General features: G+C 44.3%; 1 protein-coding gene across 3 annotated transcripts in view; it reads left to right on the forward strand.

The window, feature by feature from the left end:
- LOC116955661 (high affinity cationic amino acid transporter 1-like) overlaps window positions 1–19384 on the forward strand; it is a 42930-nt gene extending 23546 nt beyond the window's left edge. For all 3 annotated transcript variants that reach the window (XM_076053526.1, XM_032976877.2, XM_032976876.2), the window contains 6 exons: window positions 6865–7001; window positions 8786–8888; window positions 10122–10336; window positions 10880–11046; window positions 11696–11804; window positions 14258–19384. In XM_076053526.1, coding sequence (XP_075909641.1) covers window positions 6865–7001; window positions 8786–8888; window positions 10122–10336; window positions 10880–11046; window positions 11696–11804; window positions 14258–14409 — 883 coding nt within the window. In that variant the 3' untranslated portion in view covers window positions 14410–19384. The remainder of the gene's footprint in view (window positions 1–6864; window positions 7002–8785; window positions 8889–10121; window positions 10337–10879; window positions 11047–11695; window positions 11805–14257) is intronic.
- Window positions 19385–19925: the final 541 nt, after the last annotated feature.

The following is a 19925-nucleotide window of genomic DNA, read 5'->3' on the forward strand; positions in this document are numbered from 1 at the left end:
TTCGATTTCTGACTTGGGCACCTTTCTGTGTGGAGTGTTTATTCATAATAAAGGTTTTTGGGTTAGATCGCGTTTATTTATAAATGTGTCGTAACCCTCCACCACCCGACACGGCCAATCAGCAAAGAAAAGTGTCACGTTGACAAAAGACAAATAATTCACTACTTCAGCCCACCGGTGTGTTGAAGAGTTAATCCACATTTACAGTTTGAGTACGACGTTTCGCTGGTAAATACTTCCAGCATCATCGGGCAATTCGCCAGAATGGTAAAGCCCTCGCTTGCTCCCGGTTTTATATAGAGCAGAAGAGTGACGTCATCACTTAACTCATCAGGTGCAGTGATTAGACGCGGAGGGGGGGTAATGTAATTATATAATCGATTAGTAATCAGTCATTGGTTATGATTAGTAATGAGTTGTAGATTAGTAATTCTTTAAATCAAAATGTAATGTGTATTATTTAATAATACGCTTCCAGGCCGCACTAAGCCGGTAGCTGTCAGAGCGATTAAAGTTATTCTTGTTCCTCTCAATTTCAATGGATTCTCTAATTAGTCTTTGCCAGTAATAATTAGTTTTACACACCACTGCAACATTGTCAAAATCAATTGAGTGTCCTTGTTGACAAGCATGTTCTGCCACTGCCGACAGTTTTGTTTGAGATAATTTAATATTTCTCTGATGTTCTTTTAGTCTTTCGCTGATGTTACGACCCGTCTGCCCAATGTAGCAGCTGCCACATGAACAATTAATCCGATATACACCTTCTGTTGATAGTTTAGGTAATGCGTCTTTAGTGCAAGATATTAGTTTTTTAATTTTGTGTACTGTACCAAATCTTACTGTAATGTTTTGCTTTTGCAAAACGCGGGCTAATTTGTCAGTTACTCCTGAGATATATGGAATTTTTATTGTTTTAACAATCTGGTCGCTTTCAGTAGTATTGCTTTGCGATCGTGATTTGGCATTCAGTGCTCTGTTAATTTGAGCATTATTGTAGCCATTCTGTCGTAGTGCGTCTTTAACGTGTTTAATCTCTCTCACTAGACTCTCACCATCTGACACTGTTTTCGCCCGATGTACGAGCGTCTTGATAAGAGAGGATTTTTGAGCTGGATGATGATGTGATTCTGCATTCAGATAGGCATCAGTGTGCGTTTGCTTTCTGTAAACGCTGTGTGTTATTTTACCGTTTAGGCCATGTCCAAGCAAAATATCTAGGAATGGGAGTGTGTTATTCACCTCCATTTCCATGGTGAACTGGATGGCCGGGTTTTGTGCATTGAGATGATTTAGAAAATCATTAAGTGTATCTTTACCATGTGGCCAGACAACCAAAGTGTCATCCACATACCTAAACCAAAAGGATGGTTTTAATGTGCTCGAGGCAAGTGCTCTTATTTCAAAGTTTTCCATGTACAAATTTGCTATAGCAGGGGATAAAGGAGACCCCATTGCTGCTCCTTCCTTTTGTTTAAAGAAATCCCCTCTCCATAAGAAGTAAGTGTTATTTAAGCAATGGCCAGCAAGTTTCGGAATATCTTTTTGTAAACCGGTATTCTTTACTAGTGTATCAAGTAATTTAAGCGATTCGTCCACTGGAACCTTAGTGAATAGAGAAATCACATCAAAGCTTACCAGAATATCATCAGGAGTAAGTTTAATATCTTTAATCACATTCACAAGATGTTCTGAATTTTTTATGAATGAAGATGTCTTACCGATGTAGGGCTGTATTTGTTTGGTTATATATTTTGCTAATTGATATGTGGCAGAGCCAATTGTACTGACTATGGGTCGTAATGGGATGCCGATTTTATGAATCTTTGGTAGCCCATAGAGTCTAGGTGGTTTTGAGGCCCTTGGCTTAAATAGGTATTGCTCATTTTTAGGGATTAATGAATTTGCAATTATTGCAGTGGTCTTACGTTCTAAAGTATTAGTTGGATCTCGTTTAATTTTAATGTAGGTACTTTCCTCTAGTAAATTTCTAATTTTATTATCATAATCGGCTCGTGACATCAGTACAGTAGTGCGGCCTTTATCAGCTGCTAGGATTTGGATATCCTTATTTACACGCAGCTCTCTTAAGGCTTTTGCCTCATTAGAGCTAATATTTACTTTTGGAACTTTGCTATTCTCAATTATTTTAGCAACCTCATGTCTAGTCATCTCTGCCTCATTATGTGGAAGGAGTCTAACTGCTGATTCTACCTCAGCAATTATCTCATCCACTGGAATTGTGCGTGGGGTAACGGCAAAGTTAAGGCCTTTAGAAAGGATAGAGACCATGTCACCGGTTAATACAGTGTTGGTCAAGTTCAGTACAGTTTTGTTTTTACATTTTTGGTTTTCAGTAGGGATTTGTTTATTATGTAGTCTAGAAAATTTATTAATTTGGTTAGTTTTTGTTAGTTTAAACACATTATCAGCCGATTGTTGTGTTATGTTATCGATTATATTCCAATAATGCATAGATACACTATTGCTTATATCTAAGTGTAACTGCTTTAGCGATTCCGAAATGTAAGATAATTCACTCCTATTGTGCTGTATTCTCTCTATTAATAATAATTTGCTAGCTTTGTGTAGTATTTGGTTAGCTTTAGAAGACTTTATGTGATGTGTTATTTTAACTGCGTTTGGTATTACCTTTGAATCTCTGCACCTTTTGAGGAACGCCAGTGAAGATATCAATTTCATCCGCTTAATGCGAAGCTTCTCCAATTTTCTGGTTTTAAGAAAAGTATCCTCCCCATAGAGGTTAGTCAGTTTAACACGTAGGCTTTCGCGACCAATATTATTCATAATAAAGGTTTTTGGGTTAGATCGCGTTTATTTATAAATGTGTCGTAACCCTCCACCACCCGACACGGCCAATCAGCAAAGAAAAGTGTCACGTTGACAAAAGACAAATAATTCACTACTTCAGCCCACCGGTGTGTTGAAGAGTTAATCCACATTTACAGTTTGAGTACGACGTTTCGCTGGTAAATACTTCCAGCATCATCGGGCAATTCGCCAGAATGGTAAAGCCCTCGCTTGCTCCCGGTTTTATATAGAGCAGAAGAGTGACGTCATCACTTAACTCATCAGGTGCAGTGATTAGACGCGGAGGGGGGGTAATGTAATTATATAATCGATTAGTAATCAGTCATTGGTTATGATTAGTAATGAGTTGTAGATTAGTAATTCTTTAAATCAAAATGTAATGTGTATTATTTAATAATACGCTTCCAGGCCGCACTAAGCCGGTAGCTGTCAGAGCGATTAAAGTTATTCTTGTTCCTCTCAATTTCAATGGATTCTCTAATTAGTCTTTGCCAGTAATAATTAGTTTTACACACCACTGCAACATTGTCAAAATCAATTGAGTGTCCTTGTTGACAAGCATGTTCTGCCACTGCCGACAGTTGTGTTTGAGATAATTTAATATTTCTCTGATGTTCTTTTAGTCTTACGCTGATGTTACGACCCGTCTGCCCAATGTAGCAGCTGCCACATGAACAATTAATCCGATATACACCTTCTGTTGATAGTTTAGGTAATGCGTCTTTAGTGCAAGATATTAGTTTTTGAATTTTGTGTACTGTACCAAATCTTACTGTAATGTTTTGCTTTTGCAAAACGCGGGCTAATTTGTCAGTTACTCCTGAGATATATGGAATTTTTATTGTTTTAACAATCTGGTCGCTTTCAGTAGTATTGCTTTGCGATCGTGATTTGGCATTCAGTGCTCTGTTAATTTGAGCATTATTGTAGCCATTCTGTCGTAGTGCGTCTTTAACGTGTTTAATCTCTCTCACTAGACTCTCACCATCTGACACTGTTTTCGCCCGATGTACGAGCGTCTTGATAAGAGAGGATTTTTGAGCTGGATGATGATGTGATTCTGCATTCAGATAGGCATCAGTGTGCATTTGCTTTCTGTAAACGCTGTGTGTTATTTTACCGTTTAGGCCATGTCCAAGCAAAATATCTAGGAATGGGAGTGTGTTATTCATGATGAGTTAAGTGATGACGTCACTCTTCTGCTCTATATAAAACCGGGAGCAAGCGAGGGCTTTACCATTCTGGCGAATTGCCCGATGATGCTGGAAGTATTTACCAGCGAAACGTCGTACTCAAACTGTAAATGTGGATTAACTCTTCAACACACCGGTGGGCTGAAGTAGTGAATTATTTGTCTTTTGTCAACGTGACACTTTTCTTTGCTGATTGGCCGTGTCGGGTGGTGGAGGGTTACGACACATTTATAAATAAACGCGATCTAACCCAAAAACCTTTATTATGAATAATATTGGTCGCGAAAGCCTACGTGTTAAACTGGAGTGTTTATGTTCTCCCCGTAATGTGTATGGGTTTCCTTCGGGTTCTCCGGTGTCCTCCCATAGCTAAAAAAGCCATACAATGTAACGAGTATTGACAAAAATTACTGCTGAAAAATTACCTGTAAATTACGGAAATTGGATTACGCACAGCAGCAACAACACCACCTTACTGCGAAAACTTGGCAGGACCCTCTTGAAAGAGGATCTCGAGACTCGGTGAGACTTTTCCTGACTAAACGAGCGTTATAATAATCACAGAAGATGTCGCAAGATAGACCATCTAAAGTTATCAAAAATGTTCCTAGATAATTAACCAAATATTATACATAAGGCAGTAATCTGGGATGCTGTCCTTGTGTAATGGATGGCACCACACTGGACTTGCAATCCAGAGGTGACCGGTTTGATTTGATCTCCTGGCGTTGCAGCTGAAACGATGGCTGTAAGTTTCTTAAATCCCCCTACTCTGTCTCTGTCTGTCCACCCGCCAGTGATGAGGGGTTTACCCCAGTTAGTCGACCGGCAGGTCGCGTGTGCTGGGGTAAAGCGTGGGTACTCCCACTTCTGCCAAGACAACTGGACATCGTGGAAGAGTTGGTCAATAAATGACGATGTCAACTTGCAACGCGCCGCCGCACAGTATTCACTCAGAGAGAGCGACACGATGGAACCGTAGACGAGCGGGAAACGGAGCCACGCGGTGAACTGCCACCGAATTCTCCCTGCCCCCAAGCTCTGCAGTGCTCTATTATCAGTGGTTCTCAGTTTCCAGCACGTGCAGTGAAGCATCGGCCATCGTGCCAAACAACGCGTGGTATGACCCGTGCACACGTCGGAGAGATATGCAGCACTCCTGTGAAATCCTACGCAGTAGTGTAACCCGTCATTCTCTACGTGGCAATGTTCCATGGGGTGCGTGAGGTTGATTTACAAATGTGTGAAATTATATTCACGCATGAGAGTCGTGTATGAATCTGCCAATATAAAATTACTACGATAACATTTAAATCCATATGGTAACCTAGAACGAAATAAAGACCTTTCTAAACGCATTGATCATAAACAATATTGGTTTCCAAGAGTAACCAGTGAGCGCGAACACATTACATTACACATTCAGACCGTCCGTTGCATTTTGTTTTATTCGCTTGCAGTTACTCTCTAGTTAGGATAGCTCACAAAATGGACAATTGGTTATAATTTTGATGATGTTCATTATTCAGACATTTATTTCTCAGAGCCATTTTGGGTCAGGCAAGGGGGGTACTCCATCCTATGGCTTCTGTGGGCCTGATGACAATCGCTACTCCTTCTTCCTCATTCAAGGCAGTACTCCCTTAACTGGGACCAAGCTGAGTGGGGACTTCACCGGGATCTCAAGTGGGCACCCTCCTTCACTGGTGTTTCATCGATTAGCCCATATTAAAGTATCTGCCAATTTCTGAGTGTTGATGTTGCGCCATACCAAGGCGCTGTGGGTATTCTTATGGTCACCACCCTCACAGGCCGATAGGGGGCGGCCGAGAGAGTGAGCGAGAGGTGTGGTGGTTGACCTGGGGTAAACTCCCCCCCCCCCCCTCCCGGGTACCCCGTGACCAGGGGTAGAGACCCCAGACCCCCAAGGGGCGGGGGCTGGGGGATAGGGGCCAACGGTTCATTCCAGACCCTTCCAGAGACTTCTGAAAAGTTCTGGAGAAGGTGTGGTTAGGGGCGGGGTAAGCCCCAACTTGTGTATAAAAGCCGGCCCTCTCAACGGGACCGGCAGTGTTCGTCCACTCAAGACCCGAAGACGCCGGAAGACTAGACCAGCACCCTGGGACCCTCAACCGAGGCTCTTGTCAGAGCCGGGTTGCAGCGGACCAGTGGTGGGATCCGTACCCTGGCTAGGTCGGGTCAGGCTAGCCTCCCCTAGCACCCGTAGCAGAGGACCCGTGAGAGCGTAGTCCAGAGTGTGTAGGGCACGCTAGAAGGGAGACTGTACCTCCCTTAGGTTATCGGGTGACGGGGCCGTACCCCATAGTGTTACAGGGGCCATAGCTGTAAGCGTTACGGCTATTGGCGTTGTTATTGTTTATTGAAATAAACGCGTTGCCTCCAAGAGAAGTCTCGCTCCACGTTTCTACCCACAACATTTATACATAAATAGTGGATGCCTTTCTGCCAGCGGTGAGTGAGGCAATTTCAAGGCTGCGCCTTTTACCATTTACCACCTTTCCAAGTTTTTAGAGTAAAAAACCATATTAGTTTGATTGTCACGTGGCAATGTTTTTGCAGCAGTATACGAGGGAAATTTGTGCCCCGTCTGGTCTGTGGATAAACAAAGGTCATTTATGTAAGGATATCGGCTTCTGTGGGCTATTCTTAAACACGGAGGGTTGCTCTACTGTGTGAGATTTCCCAATGGATCCTTCGTCCATTGAGCCGCTGCTTGTTGCACGATTGGAGTAGACAAAAAAAAGAATGGTTTATTGGTGGAAGCAATTTGCAGTTTTGTTGACATTAACATATTTTATCTCCCTTCTTTCACTCTCAGCCTCTTGGGCTCCATGTTTCCCCTCCCGCGAATCGTGTACGCGATGGCTCGAGACGGCCTCATTTTCCGGCATTTGGCCAAACTCAGCTCCCGGAAGTCTCCTGTCGTTGCCACGATGGCGTCTGGCATGCTGGCTGGTAAGTTTTTTTTTTGCTATGTACAATGGGTCCCTGGTTGTTCAATCCTCACCCCTCAACTCCGCTTGCCCCAAGGAAATTGTGGACAACATAGTAAAGTCAAAAGAGTCAAATAGTTGAACTAGTCGATATTTCAAGTCCAAATAGTGAATGTGCGTGTAATTTCATTGTAATTTCATCAAGGGATCTGGTGGATTAGTGGTTATCACGTCGCGTTATGATTGAGCCTAAACGTTGTGAAACGCTCTTCCCGTGGGTGTTGAGGAGGCGCCATGCCCTGGCTTTTCAGGAGAAGGTGGTACAGAGTGGGTTTTCTCCGGTTACTCCGGTTTCCTCCAACATTCATAAACACTCATTAATTGGATGAAAGCATCGTGATGTATAGATAATTGCAGAGCTTTGGCAATTATTGGCGGTAGCTCACTGCCTAGTTCAAAAATATGGCTCTAGGGTTTGGTGTTACATGTTATTTATGTAGTTTATTGTTAAAAATTCGGTCACAGTCCCTATGATCACTGTTACATTGGATTTATGGCTTTTATTTTGGTGATTTCGAAAACGTTTTTTTTGGGTTTGGCCATGTTTTTGTTTATTGTAGTACGGAGTTAGACTGATGGCCTTAATCTTAGTTGTCTTGTGGTTGTTGTTGTTGTTTGACTTGCATCCCACTGGGATTTTTGCACACAGCGTTGGTGTACGGTGCTATTTCAGGAATATTTTGATGTTTTTTTTTCCTGGATTTTCTGTTTACACAGTCACATAATTACTTTAAGATGTTTTCTTGTTCATGTTTTTGTTTTTTGTTTGTTGCGGTTTCACCCGATTCAAGAGCCGAATGGCTCACAGGGCTATACCAAATAAATGGAACTATTGAACTATGAACTAAATGGAACTAAGTACGAAGGCGACATCACAGCAATACACTCCACTACTCCTGACACGGTTATCTGGCTTGACCACCTGAATGTAAAAATTGTAGTTGTCGCTCTGCATCTACATCAGCTATACGAAAGAAGAAGACTGCCTAGCTACCTTCCAGGTGATCAGAGTTAAATTCCCATCCACAGCTAACATCAGTGGTAAGCGATATCTGAACTGGTCCTTGGCACCAACTTCACCAACCCACACTAATCAGTTTGATGAACTGTGACTTAAATAAACCCCATGGCCCATACATCATGGGGAGGCCCTCATCCAGCACTCGATTAGCAATAGGGCTGTAAAACAAGTATTTTATTTATTTATCAGAATTTGAGGGAATTAGACATCTTAGCATCCAATGTATTGGGCCTGTTTTAGGCTTTACCGCTCATTCAATAGCCATATTCAAGTGTTTTAAGCTGCATTCGGCCAAGAGTCAGTTACTTTATGAGAGTTAGCGTATGCTTATTATATTATGGAACAGTTTAAAATAAATGTACTGTACTGCCCTTTGCCAATCCACTGTTGGGTGAAGGCCCCCCCCCTTCCCCCCCTATATCATGTCGGTTATGGCGGTTGTATGATCACGCTGGCCAGTACGAGTTGGTGAAGGGGAGGACTCGTATCCCGGTTCGGATATCACTCGCCACTGAGAATGGCATTCATATCACCAGGATTTCACAGCGCACTTCAACAATCACCGTTCCACCACTTCACACGCTGGTGGCAAAAAATGAGGCTCGATTCAATGCAACGTTTGCAAAAAGTTTAAATCACAATTTCTGAGAAAGTGGCGATTGGATTCTCAGTCTGGGTGCATTTGCTACGATAGCTTATCTTTCACTCCCTTCTCTTGTGTCCAGCGGTGATGGCCCTGCTGCTGGACCTGAAGGACCTTGTGGACATGATGTCCATTGGAACCCTGCTCGCCTACTCGCTGGTGGCGGCCTGCGTGCTCATACTCAGGTGACCCCCCCGCCCTTCTGCATCCATTGGCAGAGCTTTCACCTTCATCGTTTTTTGTCGAGTTACACAGCGATATCGCGATCGTGCTATCCGTGTCATGTCACGAGACAAAGTAGCCATTCAGAGCTGTCTCACAGGAGAGTGACCCTTTTTATTAGTAAATGGTTCAAGGAAGTGGATACCAGACAGCTACCTCTGAGATCCCTTCAAGTGACTTAAGGTCCAAAAAGGAGGGGGTAGCGCAATAAAATAAAATATTTGTATTACCTGTGTAGCGAGTCCAAATGAGTCGCAGACGTTAACTTGGGAGCAACACTATTTATTAACACAACAGCACCAACATAACATAACCTACGCTCGGGTCTCGAATGCCCATCCAGCCACGCTACGGCAAAACTAGACTCGGTTCGCTATCCCGGTCCGGACCACAAGCTGGGTCCCGGACCGCGTGGCTAGAGGCTTCTTCTCCCCGACGTGGATCTTCGAACACCAACACTTGAAGAACCCAGAGCTCCTCACGGAGCTCTCGTTATATGCTCCCAGGCTGGGGCTGGCTCCGCCCTTAGCCCCGCCCACCTTCCAGGCTATTCGGGCCCCTTCTCGAATGTTCCCGAGAGCTCTCCGGGACCACGTGACCGCCCCTCGGCCCCCGTCCACCGGTGGCCCCCCTCCAGTATCGTCCGGTCACGTGACAACAGGTCAGCCAGAGTAACCCTGGCTGGCTGACGCTCGCTCTCGCTCCCTCACTGGGAGCCGGCACTGCATGCTGCTCGCGGTGCCTCCGCGCTAACCAGCGCTCACCCAACCACCGCTAGAGTTGGTACTGCAGCCTGCAACCCGGGCTGCCCGCAATGACATCACCGGCCGTGACTTGGCAAGGCCTGGCACCATACAGTGAAAAGTACAGTCACTACACCTGTGTGTCCATCACATCCACCACAGAGAAAGATGGGTTACACTCCTGCATAGGATTTAATAGTAGTGCTGTGTAGCTCTCTGATGTGCGATCGGGTCCTATTGCGTGTGTCATTTGCTACAATGTTCGACCTTTTGCTGCGCATGCTGGAAATTTAATTCGGTTCCTGCAGAAGCTAAACATTGGACATCATGCAAAAATAATGCATGGCACAACCCTTTAAACGCACCAGAAAGGATGCCATTAGCTTTATCCTTTTCGTGTATGTATATACATATAAGAAATCAACGGAATATATGGCCTGTTCTGCGCTCTAGGTACAAGGAGGATGATTGTTATCAGTCGGTGTCAGCCACAGCGGACATGGATGTCTACGGCGAGAAGACCAAAGAGCCTCACGGAACAGGGATCTGCGTGCCAAGCAAGGGACGCGGCTCTGCCACATACTGGTTGAAGTCCCTGGTCCTTCCAGAGTCACAGATCCCCACGGCCACGTCCTCGCACATCGTCAACATCTGCGTCTTCATCGTTGGTAAGCAAGCCGAGCCAAGGCAATGTGGTGTCGCGTCGACCACAATACGTTAGACAGGCAACAGACCCTCTGGCTTCAGGGTCATGGTTTCATTCAAGCATTGATTCCTCCTTGTCTGATTTCACCATTTGTTTCCCAAAGTTTGGCTTTCTCGGTCAGCGTAAATGTAACATTGGCATACCATCTACATAGGTAAATAATAATAATCATCTATGTATTATTTGACATTTTATTCCCCGGCGCACCATTGGCATCGTGTCATAGATCAGGCTCGCGGCCTGACCGTGGCTCGTGAGCCACCCGTGGCTCCTGGGCAGTTTCAGTGCGGCTTGATAGAGGTGCAGATAATGTTCACCTCCTCAGGGAAACTTCATTTGACATGGGAAACAACCGAGAAAGTGAGGAACTCACTCATTCACGCCCTGGTGGCGGAGCTGGAATTACGTATATTGAGAAACCTCCACAGCCAACCGATGTGGAAGCGTGAGGGAAACCCCGAGCGCACGTACGATTGTTCTTCCTCGTTTTGCAACTCCCCACCAGGACTTACGATACTCCTACTCAGCGTCGTGCTGGCCAATTGGCCGCAAGCGCTGATGGATGGACGGCCGCAGGTGGTGGCTCCCGTGGTGCTGCTCATGGCCGTCCTTGCTACCTGCACGGTGACCATCTGGCGGCAGCCGCAGAGCCACACCAAGATATCGTTCATGGTGAGTGAGGCTGTGGGCATCACACTCCCGCCTGCTGTCACCCCCTCATGCTGGCGCTTCCTGTACCCAGTGTCGATCTACTTGATGCCTTGAAATGCTCAAAAGAAGGCGGAGGTCAGAGCAGTGAGCCAACACTGCTGAGATTCTGGGTTCCAATCCAGGCGGCTACCTCTGATTAAACCGCATGCTCAAGTGTAAAATTTTCTTGGATAAAGCCCCATATATGTCCGATTAGCACGATTGGCTACGTATGGTGTGGAAGAAGTTCAACATGCATACGTACATAGACAACTGTAGAGACCTGTAGGCTCGCATAGGCTGAGTTTTGATTAAACCGGGATCCCAAATGTAGTGAGTTCATGATCTCAGCCCGGTAAAAAAAATAGCACATTCAATTTGGTTCTGCACTTAAATTGGCAAAATTAACCCTCACGCGACAAACATTTTACTCTGATACGCGGGTGGCAATTTGCTGCCTTCTTGCGACATTCGCTTCTGCCGTCCGTTAGGCAGCACGAATTGTCCCGCCGCTCTGCGAGTGATCGTACTGGTGGCTTTTGTCTCGCGGAATCTCACACAGTCGGGATAAAAATTGACAGCAGAGGAGGTGAAGGGGCGTGAAAACCATCATCTGCAATAACCCTTGCAGGTGCCGCTGCTTCCGGTGCTGCCAGTGCTCAGCGTCTTCGTCAACATCTACCTCATGATGCAACTCGACGCCGGCACGTGGGCTCGGTTCTCTGTATGGATGCTCATTGGTAGGTACCAAGTCGCAAGTCTTCACAGTAGTAGGATTAATAACATTATCTTATATAGAGTGCCCTTTGATCAATGCGGTTAATATAGTAACAAAAAAAACGGTTTATACAAATAAATTATTTTGATGGCAGGGGGCATGCAAAGAGATGAGGAATGGGTGACCACGATAGAGGGGTGCGTAGGGGATAGGAGAGGGTAGGGGAGGTGGTCACAATAGAGGGGTGAGTAGGTGGGAGGGGAGGTGGTCATGGTAGAGGGGTGCATAGGGGATAGGGAAGGGTATGGGAGGTGGTCACGATAGAGGGGTGAGAAGGGGATAGGGAAGGGGAGGGGAGAGAAGCAATGGGGGGGGGGGAAGTGAAGAGGAAGAGCATGGTCAACGGAGAATAGGTGAGGCTTTTGAGAGAGGAACGGAAGGAGGTTAATGAAGGGGACTGCTTCATGTAATAATAAATGCCATTTATAGCACGTGCACACTTCACGAATTTAACGTGACGTGTGATCGAGGACACAGAGGTGGCCACTGTGGCGCAGAACTAAACGTCACCCTCGTTATCGTCATGCCCTACTTTCAATCCCCCACCTATAATTAGGTTTCCCATTGTGACACCGTCACCACATGTTGGTGCAGGACATTTCAGAATCAGAAATCTGTATTTATACTGGAGGAATCCGATTAACTATGAAGCAATTTTTCACAGATGTCCAGTAGGGGCAGGTCATAAAGTTACAACAACACAATACAAAACACGATAAAAGTGCAAAGTATAGGAAAGGTAAGCGAATCATGAAAACAAAAACTAAACCCTTTTTTTCCAGGTAAAGTCCACTGAGAGATTCGATTATTTTTCAGAATCGACCTGGCCACGAATGAAAGCTCAATGAAGTGGCTTATGTGGAAATTTATAGCAGCCAAATAATTTAAATACTCTAAATGATTGCAATTGCAATCCGTGCTAATGTTGCCCACGGTGGCCAGGAGATGGTAGTGCAGAGATTGATTCTGGAATCTATCTGAATAGAGCTTTTAGAGTGTTGCTTTAGGGAGACATTCATACAGCCGTGGATTGATCATGGCCAGACTTGACAAGAGGTTGGGAAAGAGTTGCAACTGTACCGACGTGCCCCCAAATGGTACAATATTTTTGTTACAATTTACATGGGGAAGGATTGAGAGCCCGAGCATTAATTTGGAGCTCCAAATTTCTCCCAATGGGACAATTTATGTTTTTGCGTACGATGGCAGAAAAATGTTCAGGAGCTAAATGCCAATGTTGAGGTCTGCAAGCCGTGACGATGAGATGGCTTCAGGAGAGAGTTTTGTGTAGTTTTGCTCTTCCTCCTCCGTCGAAGGAACACAGACTAGAGTGGTTTACTGTACGGTCCGTATGGCTCTACTGATATCTGGATCCGAGGCAATGACATTCATTTTGCCTAGGTGACAGTCTTAATTGTGTTTAATATGACATGAAAATAAGTGACGGGTGCAGCCACCATGAGAAGACTATTGTTTCCCACTTTCATCATCATCATCAATAGCTGATTTATGATGATGACAATGATCGCAAAGAGTTACATGTGGAATAGCAGAAAAGACTTGATGTCGTTTGTACAGGTATCTGTCGATTTGCGAAGATTTCACATTTACGAGATTTCGCGTCAATGCAATTGACAAATCGAATTTCCGTGTTAACAAAATTTCACATCACACGCACCACGGGATGAAATACTTAGCACCCCGGAAGCTGTGTCATCTGTCCATGACTGAACGTCTGTGAAAAAGAGCTTCATAGCTCATCAAATTTCTCGAGTACAAAATCAAGGTTTCTGATTCGCGACAGTGTCACGGCATCCCTACAGTGCAACAGTAACTCCTCCACATCACTTTTCCAGTCATTCCGACATGCAGATCTTTTGGTGAGTTCCCTGAAAAGGTTAATTAATTATTGTTCAATAATTTTAATATTTATGTTCTTTATTTTGTATTGTGAAAAATGATATAGGCGTGTATTGTTAGGTTAGGAGTAGAGTTGGAATGACTGTCCGAAACACATCCCGAATTTTTAGTATTATATTAATTTTAAAAAAGCCACTCTGATTTACGAAATTTCGTTTTAGGCACGAGGACAGCGCTGTCCTCCAGACAGTCTCGTCCCTTCACCTGATGAAGGCCGCTTGTGTTGTGGCCGAAACGTCGTGATTTTTTGTTATTTTATTTTCACCTACGTGACTTTACCCAATAGAACCAAATAGTATGGATCCTAGCAGTCACGAAAGCTTTAAGTCTAGAAACGTTTTTTTTTATTGTTCTATAGAATGCGCACCCCCTTTTGTAAAAATCGAGGGAATACCTGTAAATCGTGGCAATGCGAGTGCCACTTCTTGTGATTGTAACACGTGGTGAGTTCCCCATCCACGGGGTTTGTCTTTGCCGCACCGTTGTCCCTCGCAGGCTTCATCATCTACTTCTCCTACGGCGTGCGGAACAGCTCCGAGGGCCAGAAGAGGGTCACGGTCAAGATTCAGCTCCACAACGAGTCGCAGATATGCCTCGGCGCTGAGGATGGCAAGCGCGAGCCTGAGAGGGAATCCTTCATCATTTAGATTGGCACACCTCCACTCTCTAGAGCGACCCCCCCGCCGCACTCCCTCGGTGTACGCGCAAAGTGCTGTGGAAAGAAAGCTTCAGGGGTCAGCGCAGCCATGAGCTGGTTGGAAAGTTATGGAGGAAGGTGACAAGGAGTTTTGATGCCAAGCATCAGCAATGATTGTTCCAACTAATTGACCTAGCAGGGGTGATGATATGGCCTTGCGATAGCACGCTTGTTGCAGAGGTTTTCGCGGTTATATCCCAGCAGGCCACCATAGGGGTGCCACGGTGACGAGATGTTGTCTACCTCGCCTGGTATGCAGGAGGTCGTTGGTTTCGTTGATGACTGACACCTGTATATTTGGAGTTTGATTGTTCTCCCTGTTTTCGCGTGGATTTTTGTCTGGGTCCTCCGGTTCTTCCCACCACATTTATAAACATGCGTTTAGAGTATCTAGTTGTTATACATTTCCACGTAATAAGCCACTTTGTTAAGCTATCATTTGTGGCCAGGCCACTTCTGAAAAATAGCTGCATAGCTCAGTAGGCCTTGCCTGGTGAAATAAAACATAGTTTAATGTTAGCACTGTGGTGTGTATTAACCATAAAATACAACGGTCCTTTTAAACCACAAAATTCTACACTCTTATGGATACTACGCTGCTGGCTGTATCACATTGGGCGTTAGCAATCACCTGACGTAATTTGCAAGAGTGGGCCATTGTGTGCCGGTATCATCGTCATTCACTGGTTTCACCCCCCCCCCACCCGGCGTTCAATTTTCCATTATGACACCCATCACCACGTGTCGTGCAGGGCAATTTCAAACCGTGCCGCTGTTGCCCCAGGTGGCCAGGAAATGGCAGTACAGCAATGGATGCTGGAATCTGTGAAAAAGAGCTTTATAGCTCATCGGATTCCTCCAGTATAAATACATATTCTGATTCTGACGTTGAACCTCTTTCACATCGTACGTAGCCCAACGTGCTAATCGGAGGTGCGTGCTTAAGAGTGTTACCAAACTTGCTAAATTTGAAGAATTACCTGCAAATTACTCAATTGGAATCTCCATGGCAGTCATTGCCCTCTTCTGAGAAAAACAAAACACATTGCAGGAGCCTCCTGGGTAAGCAAGTATAATAATACTGTCAATTCATATTAAATAGTTATATTGATATAATTTGGTATTATTGGGTCTTTCGGTAAAGTCACGTATGTAGGTTCAAAGGAAATAACAAAAAAACTACGACGTTTCGATCGCAACACAAGCAATCGTCTTCAGGAGAAAAAAATTCGGGAAAGCTGCTGAGGCAGGATGTTTTAAAGGTTTGAAATTGGTGTCGCCCAAGGGTCATAAGCGAAGTGGGCGGGGCTAGTGATGTTAAAGTGAGAAATTTGCATGTCAATGTAAGATCGGAGAGCTACCCCCACGATGACGAAGCTGCGGAGGTGGCCATTGCATTGTGAGAGATTAGCATGTCAGTGTAAGATCGCTGAGCCACTGCCACATCGAGGGAAACGAGCAACGGTGGCTGTGTTAGTGAGACATTTAACCTGTTAATGTAAAACCAGAGAGTCGAAAATAACTAATATCGGAAGGTAGGATGGAAACATCGCAGCCAGTTATGACTTCAACTGGTTAATAACGTCCTTTAAGTTAAGATTTAATATCATTTGGGTCTATTTATTGTCATGTCCAGTTGCTGAGAGATTTTATGATACACTGTGGCTTCAAAGCACTGCATTGACTGTCAAACTGAGGGCACTTTGTAAACAAGGATGGATCGTCTGAGCTCTGTTGCTGCCATAAGGGACCTATAATCAACGCTGGATGAACAAGTATTAAGGCATAAGTTAAATGTTCAAAATACGTGTGGTATTCAAGTCATATATTTTGTTGTATGATACTATGCCAAGACAGTCTACGATATGAATATATAATATATTCTACCTTGCAAAGGTCGCACAATATGCTTAAAAATATGTTTTTAATCGAAATATTAGTTTTTGCCTGCGACCAAATCACCTGGAATGTGTGGAATGCAGTTATCCAGCAGTAGATTGACAAAAGGACCACCGTGAATGTACCTATTAATTCGTATACAGGGACTCCTCTACTTACGAAAATTCGACTTAGAAACTTTCAGAGATACGAACAAACCTGTCCGTATGTCCAGTTGCCTGTCCGGACCGAGAGTCGTAAGTTCAACCGCCGCGCAATAGATGGCGGTGGTGGCACCTACATCTGAAAAACGTGAAGAACCAGTGGCATCTATACCTACAGGAGATTATACAACTTTTAAAGTAATTCCGCGTGTTTAGTGTACATGCCGTACAACATGCTTGGAATAGACAGGAGTAAAGTTGAATTTACGAACAGAGCTCTGGAACCTAACTAGTTCGTAAGTAGAGAAGTCCCTGCATGTAGATCAGATGTAATCCTTCATTGTCTGGTTACGGCTTTACTGGATGCACAGCAACAATAATATTGCAGTAGTACTCCTTTTTAAAATCTGGAGTGTTTTAAATGGGGCCAAAAATATCAAATCCCAGGCTCTCATCCCAAATTAAACCAGATGTATAAGTTTTGGCCTTTTTTCTCTTACATATCGATTGAGCGTCGATCATCGCCGTGTCTACTATGTTCATGTCGACGTTGGTGGATAAGCGAGCTGCCTAACAAATATTTGAAACGCTGCTGGCAAATGACCAAAGCAGGCAGTGGCGTTACGATGCGTCCCGTGGTTTTAGTTTGGTGATCGCAGTCACAGTCTGCGCTATTGTGAATTGTCAGTCGGTGAAGCAGGCAGTGAGTTTGATGGTCTCGGCAGTTCATCAGTGACTGCACAGACGTCGCATTTGTATGTTTGGAGGGCATTAGCGTGTGGAGAATTGTCTGGAAATTGACACTTAAATATTGAATTTCAAAAGTAACAAAAAAATCCAGCAGGGTTCACTCACCAGGTGTAGGGGGTTTTAAAACAGCACATTATGAAAGGAAAATAGGCATTAAGCAAAAGATCTCTGTAATTATATTATTTTGTTGCCTGCATTTTTAGCCATTGGAATGCTGCCAGCACTTTACGCATTGTCATTTCTCCACTGTCACAATATTGCAAAGTATTAATCGCCAAAGTGCTTTGTTTTTATCCTGCGAAAATGGTGTACGTATGTTTAGATACACAGGCAAAATGATGCACACATGATTTTGTTTATGCACTTTGTATTCGCCTTTTTAAGTATAGTTAGTGCCCGTTCTTATGTCAATGTACAGTACGTCCGATGAAAGTGTCTGTATGTAATCTATGTGTGTGCAAGTGTGAAGTAGTGAGTTAAGTTTGCACTTCATTAACCCTCAATCCTTTAATGACCACGTGAATATTCCCAACCGCCATTTACCGCTGGTGCCTGAACCTGGCCTCAGCCTTCCAACGAGTCCTGTACCTCTGTTTAATGCGGTAATGCTCCCGGTCCTTAAATGTGAGAAGAATATCGAAAACGATGTAAATCAAAGTTAATGTTGTTTCCCGATCGCCAAATTACTCTCCGTAAATACTGTATCGTCCTCCGCATCGCCGTTCGCATTTATTTATGCACGATGCAAAGTCGTTTTGTGCGCAAGAGGATGCGGGGGGTGGGGGGGGCGAAGGCTGAGGTGATGGGATAACCAGAAAGAACGGACGATGTTGTCCGTGACGCAAGTGTGTGTGGGTCGAGGGCGACGCAAATGAAGTCGTGGTATTAATTATAATAATAAGGCGACGACGTGTTTGCGAAACGACGAAAAGGGCCAAAAATGTTAATTGCGACGTTGACCCCGTTTTTCACCCACTGAACGTCCAGCACATTACTGTTGGTTCTTTCGGTAAAGTCACGTCGAAGGGAAATAATAAAATAATAAAAATGAAACTATTAAATTCTCACGACTCTTTCGGCCACAACGCAAGCAGCCGTCCTCAGGTGAAGAACAGAGCCGTCGGAAAGACAGCGTCCTAAATTTTAGGACGCTCTCTTTCCGACAGCTCTGAGGACGGCTGCTTGCGTTGTGGCCGAAACGTCGTGATAATTTAATCGTTTTATTTTTATTATCTTATTATTTCCCTTCTACGTGACTTTACCGAAAGAACCAAGAATATGAATCCCTGCAGTCACGAAAGCTTTAAATCGAAAAATTTCCATTGTCCACAAAGTAATTCTGGTTTTTTGTTCTGAGCTGGCAGATGAAGTGTCGTGGGCCGCTGGCAACGCGTTTGCCTCTTGTTGCAAAGCTTCGTGGATTCGAATCCGGCAGGCCGCCCTTGTTATTACCGCGTGCTGCGCGTGTTAACCACGTGGTTACTCGTCTGCTTCGCAGTGGACGTTAAATATCCCCTGTTGCAATTCGGAATCGGCCGAGCAGAAGAATTGCACCGGAAAGTAGTCGATTGGGATAAAAAAAAAGAGCACAGCAACATTTGCGCCACAGACGGCGTCTGTTAAACTCGGGGCCTTTGTGTTGGATTCTGTGCTATAAGATTGGCGCGGATACCAGATTTACCAAATGACGATTACTGATTGCGATAATATTGTTCATTGAGCAATAGCAACGCTCATCTGACGGACGATACGCATCACCGTTCTGTAACGTCAGATGTTTACTATTTTGACGAAGCGGTCTTGTCCCCCTGCTATTGTGATGTGTATTGGCAGGGTAGCCCTTAACCCAATTTGGAATTAACGAAGTTTTAGCTACTTTTTGTTATTCTAATCATGTATTATAAACTACCTAGTATACAGTATTACGTACTTACTATATAGTAAGTATTGTATACACATATTAGAGTATACAGAATATACATAAATCTATTGTATTTTTATTGTACATTGATCCACCTGTAATACATGCTAGCTTCATGAATAGTTTTTTTGTGTGTGGTGATGGTTATTACATTTGATGTCCAGCATAAACATTTTGTTTCGGTCATTTCTTAATTATATTTTGGTCAGTTGCGTTTGTTTGGTGTTCTTTGATGGGATTTTCCGAATGTCAACTTCTTAATATCATTTAGCCCGGTGGAGGTAGTTACTACACGTGGGCAGTAATCCAGCGCTGTGGATGCAGCCAAGGTTGGTGGATCACACAAATGTCGTGAAACTCCCTTCTCGTCGGTGTCGAGGTGCCATACCCTGGCTCGTCAGGTGATGGCAGTATGCACGTTGCATTCCTCAACCGTGCTAATCTGAGGTGTGGGGGAAGGACAACAAACTTAGCAGAAAAAGCAGTTGTAAATAATTTAGTTGTAAATCTAGATTTAAAAATGCATAGCTCCAGTGGCTTCCTAATATCTGCATGGGATAAGGTGTTGCCCCATTTCAATCGTGGGTTTTCTCAGTGCTCCGATTCATCCCACGTATCAACACTAAATGATTGGCCAATTAACACCTTAACATATAAAGGGCCGTAGAGCTTGGGAAAGGGGGGGGGGGGTGGGGGATTTTGCACCGACTCACTGCGTGGCTGCCTTCCCTGCTCGTTTGTGGTTCCTCACCC

Source organism: Petromyzon marinus, chromosome 61 (genome assembly GCF_048934315.1).
Source record: "Petromyzon marinus isolate PM22_M1 ecotype Great Lakes invasive population chromosome 61, UKy_Petmar_22M1.pri1.0, whole genome shotgun sequence".
NCBI lineage: Eukaryota > Metazoa > Chordata > Hyperoartia > Petromyzontiformes > Petromyzontidae > Petromyzon > Petromyzon marinus.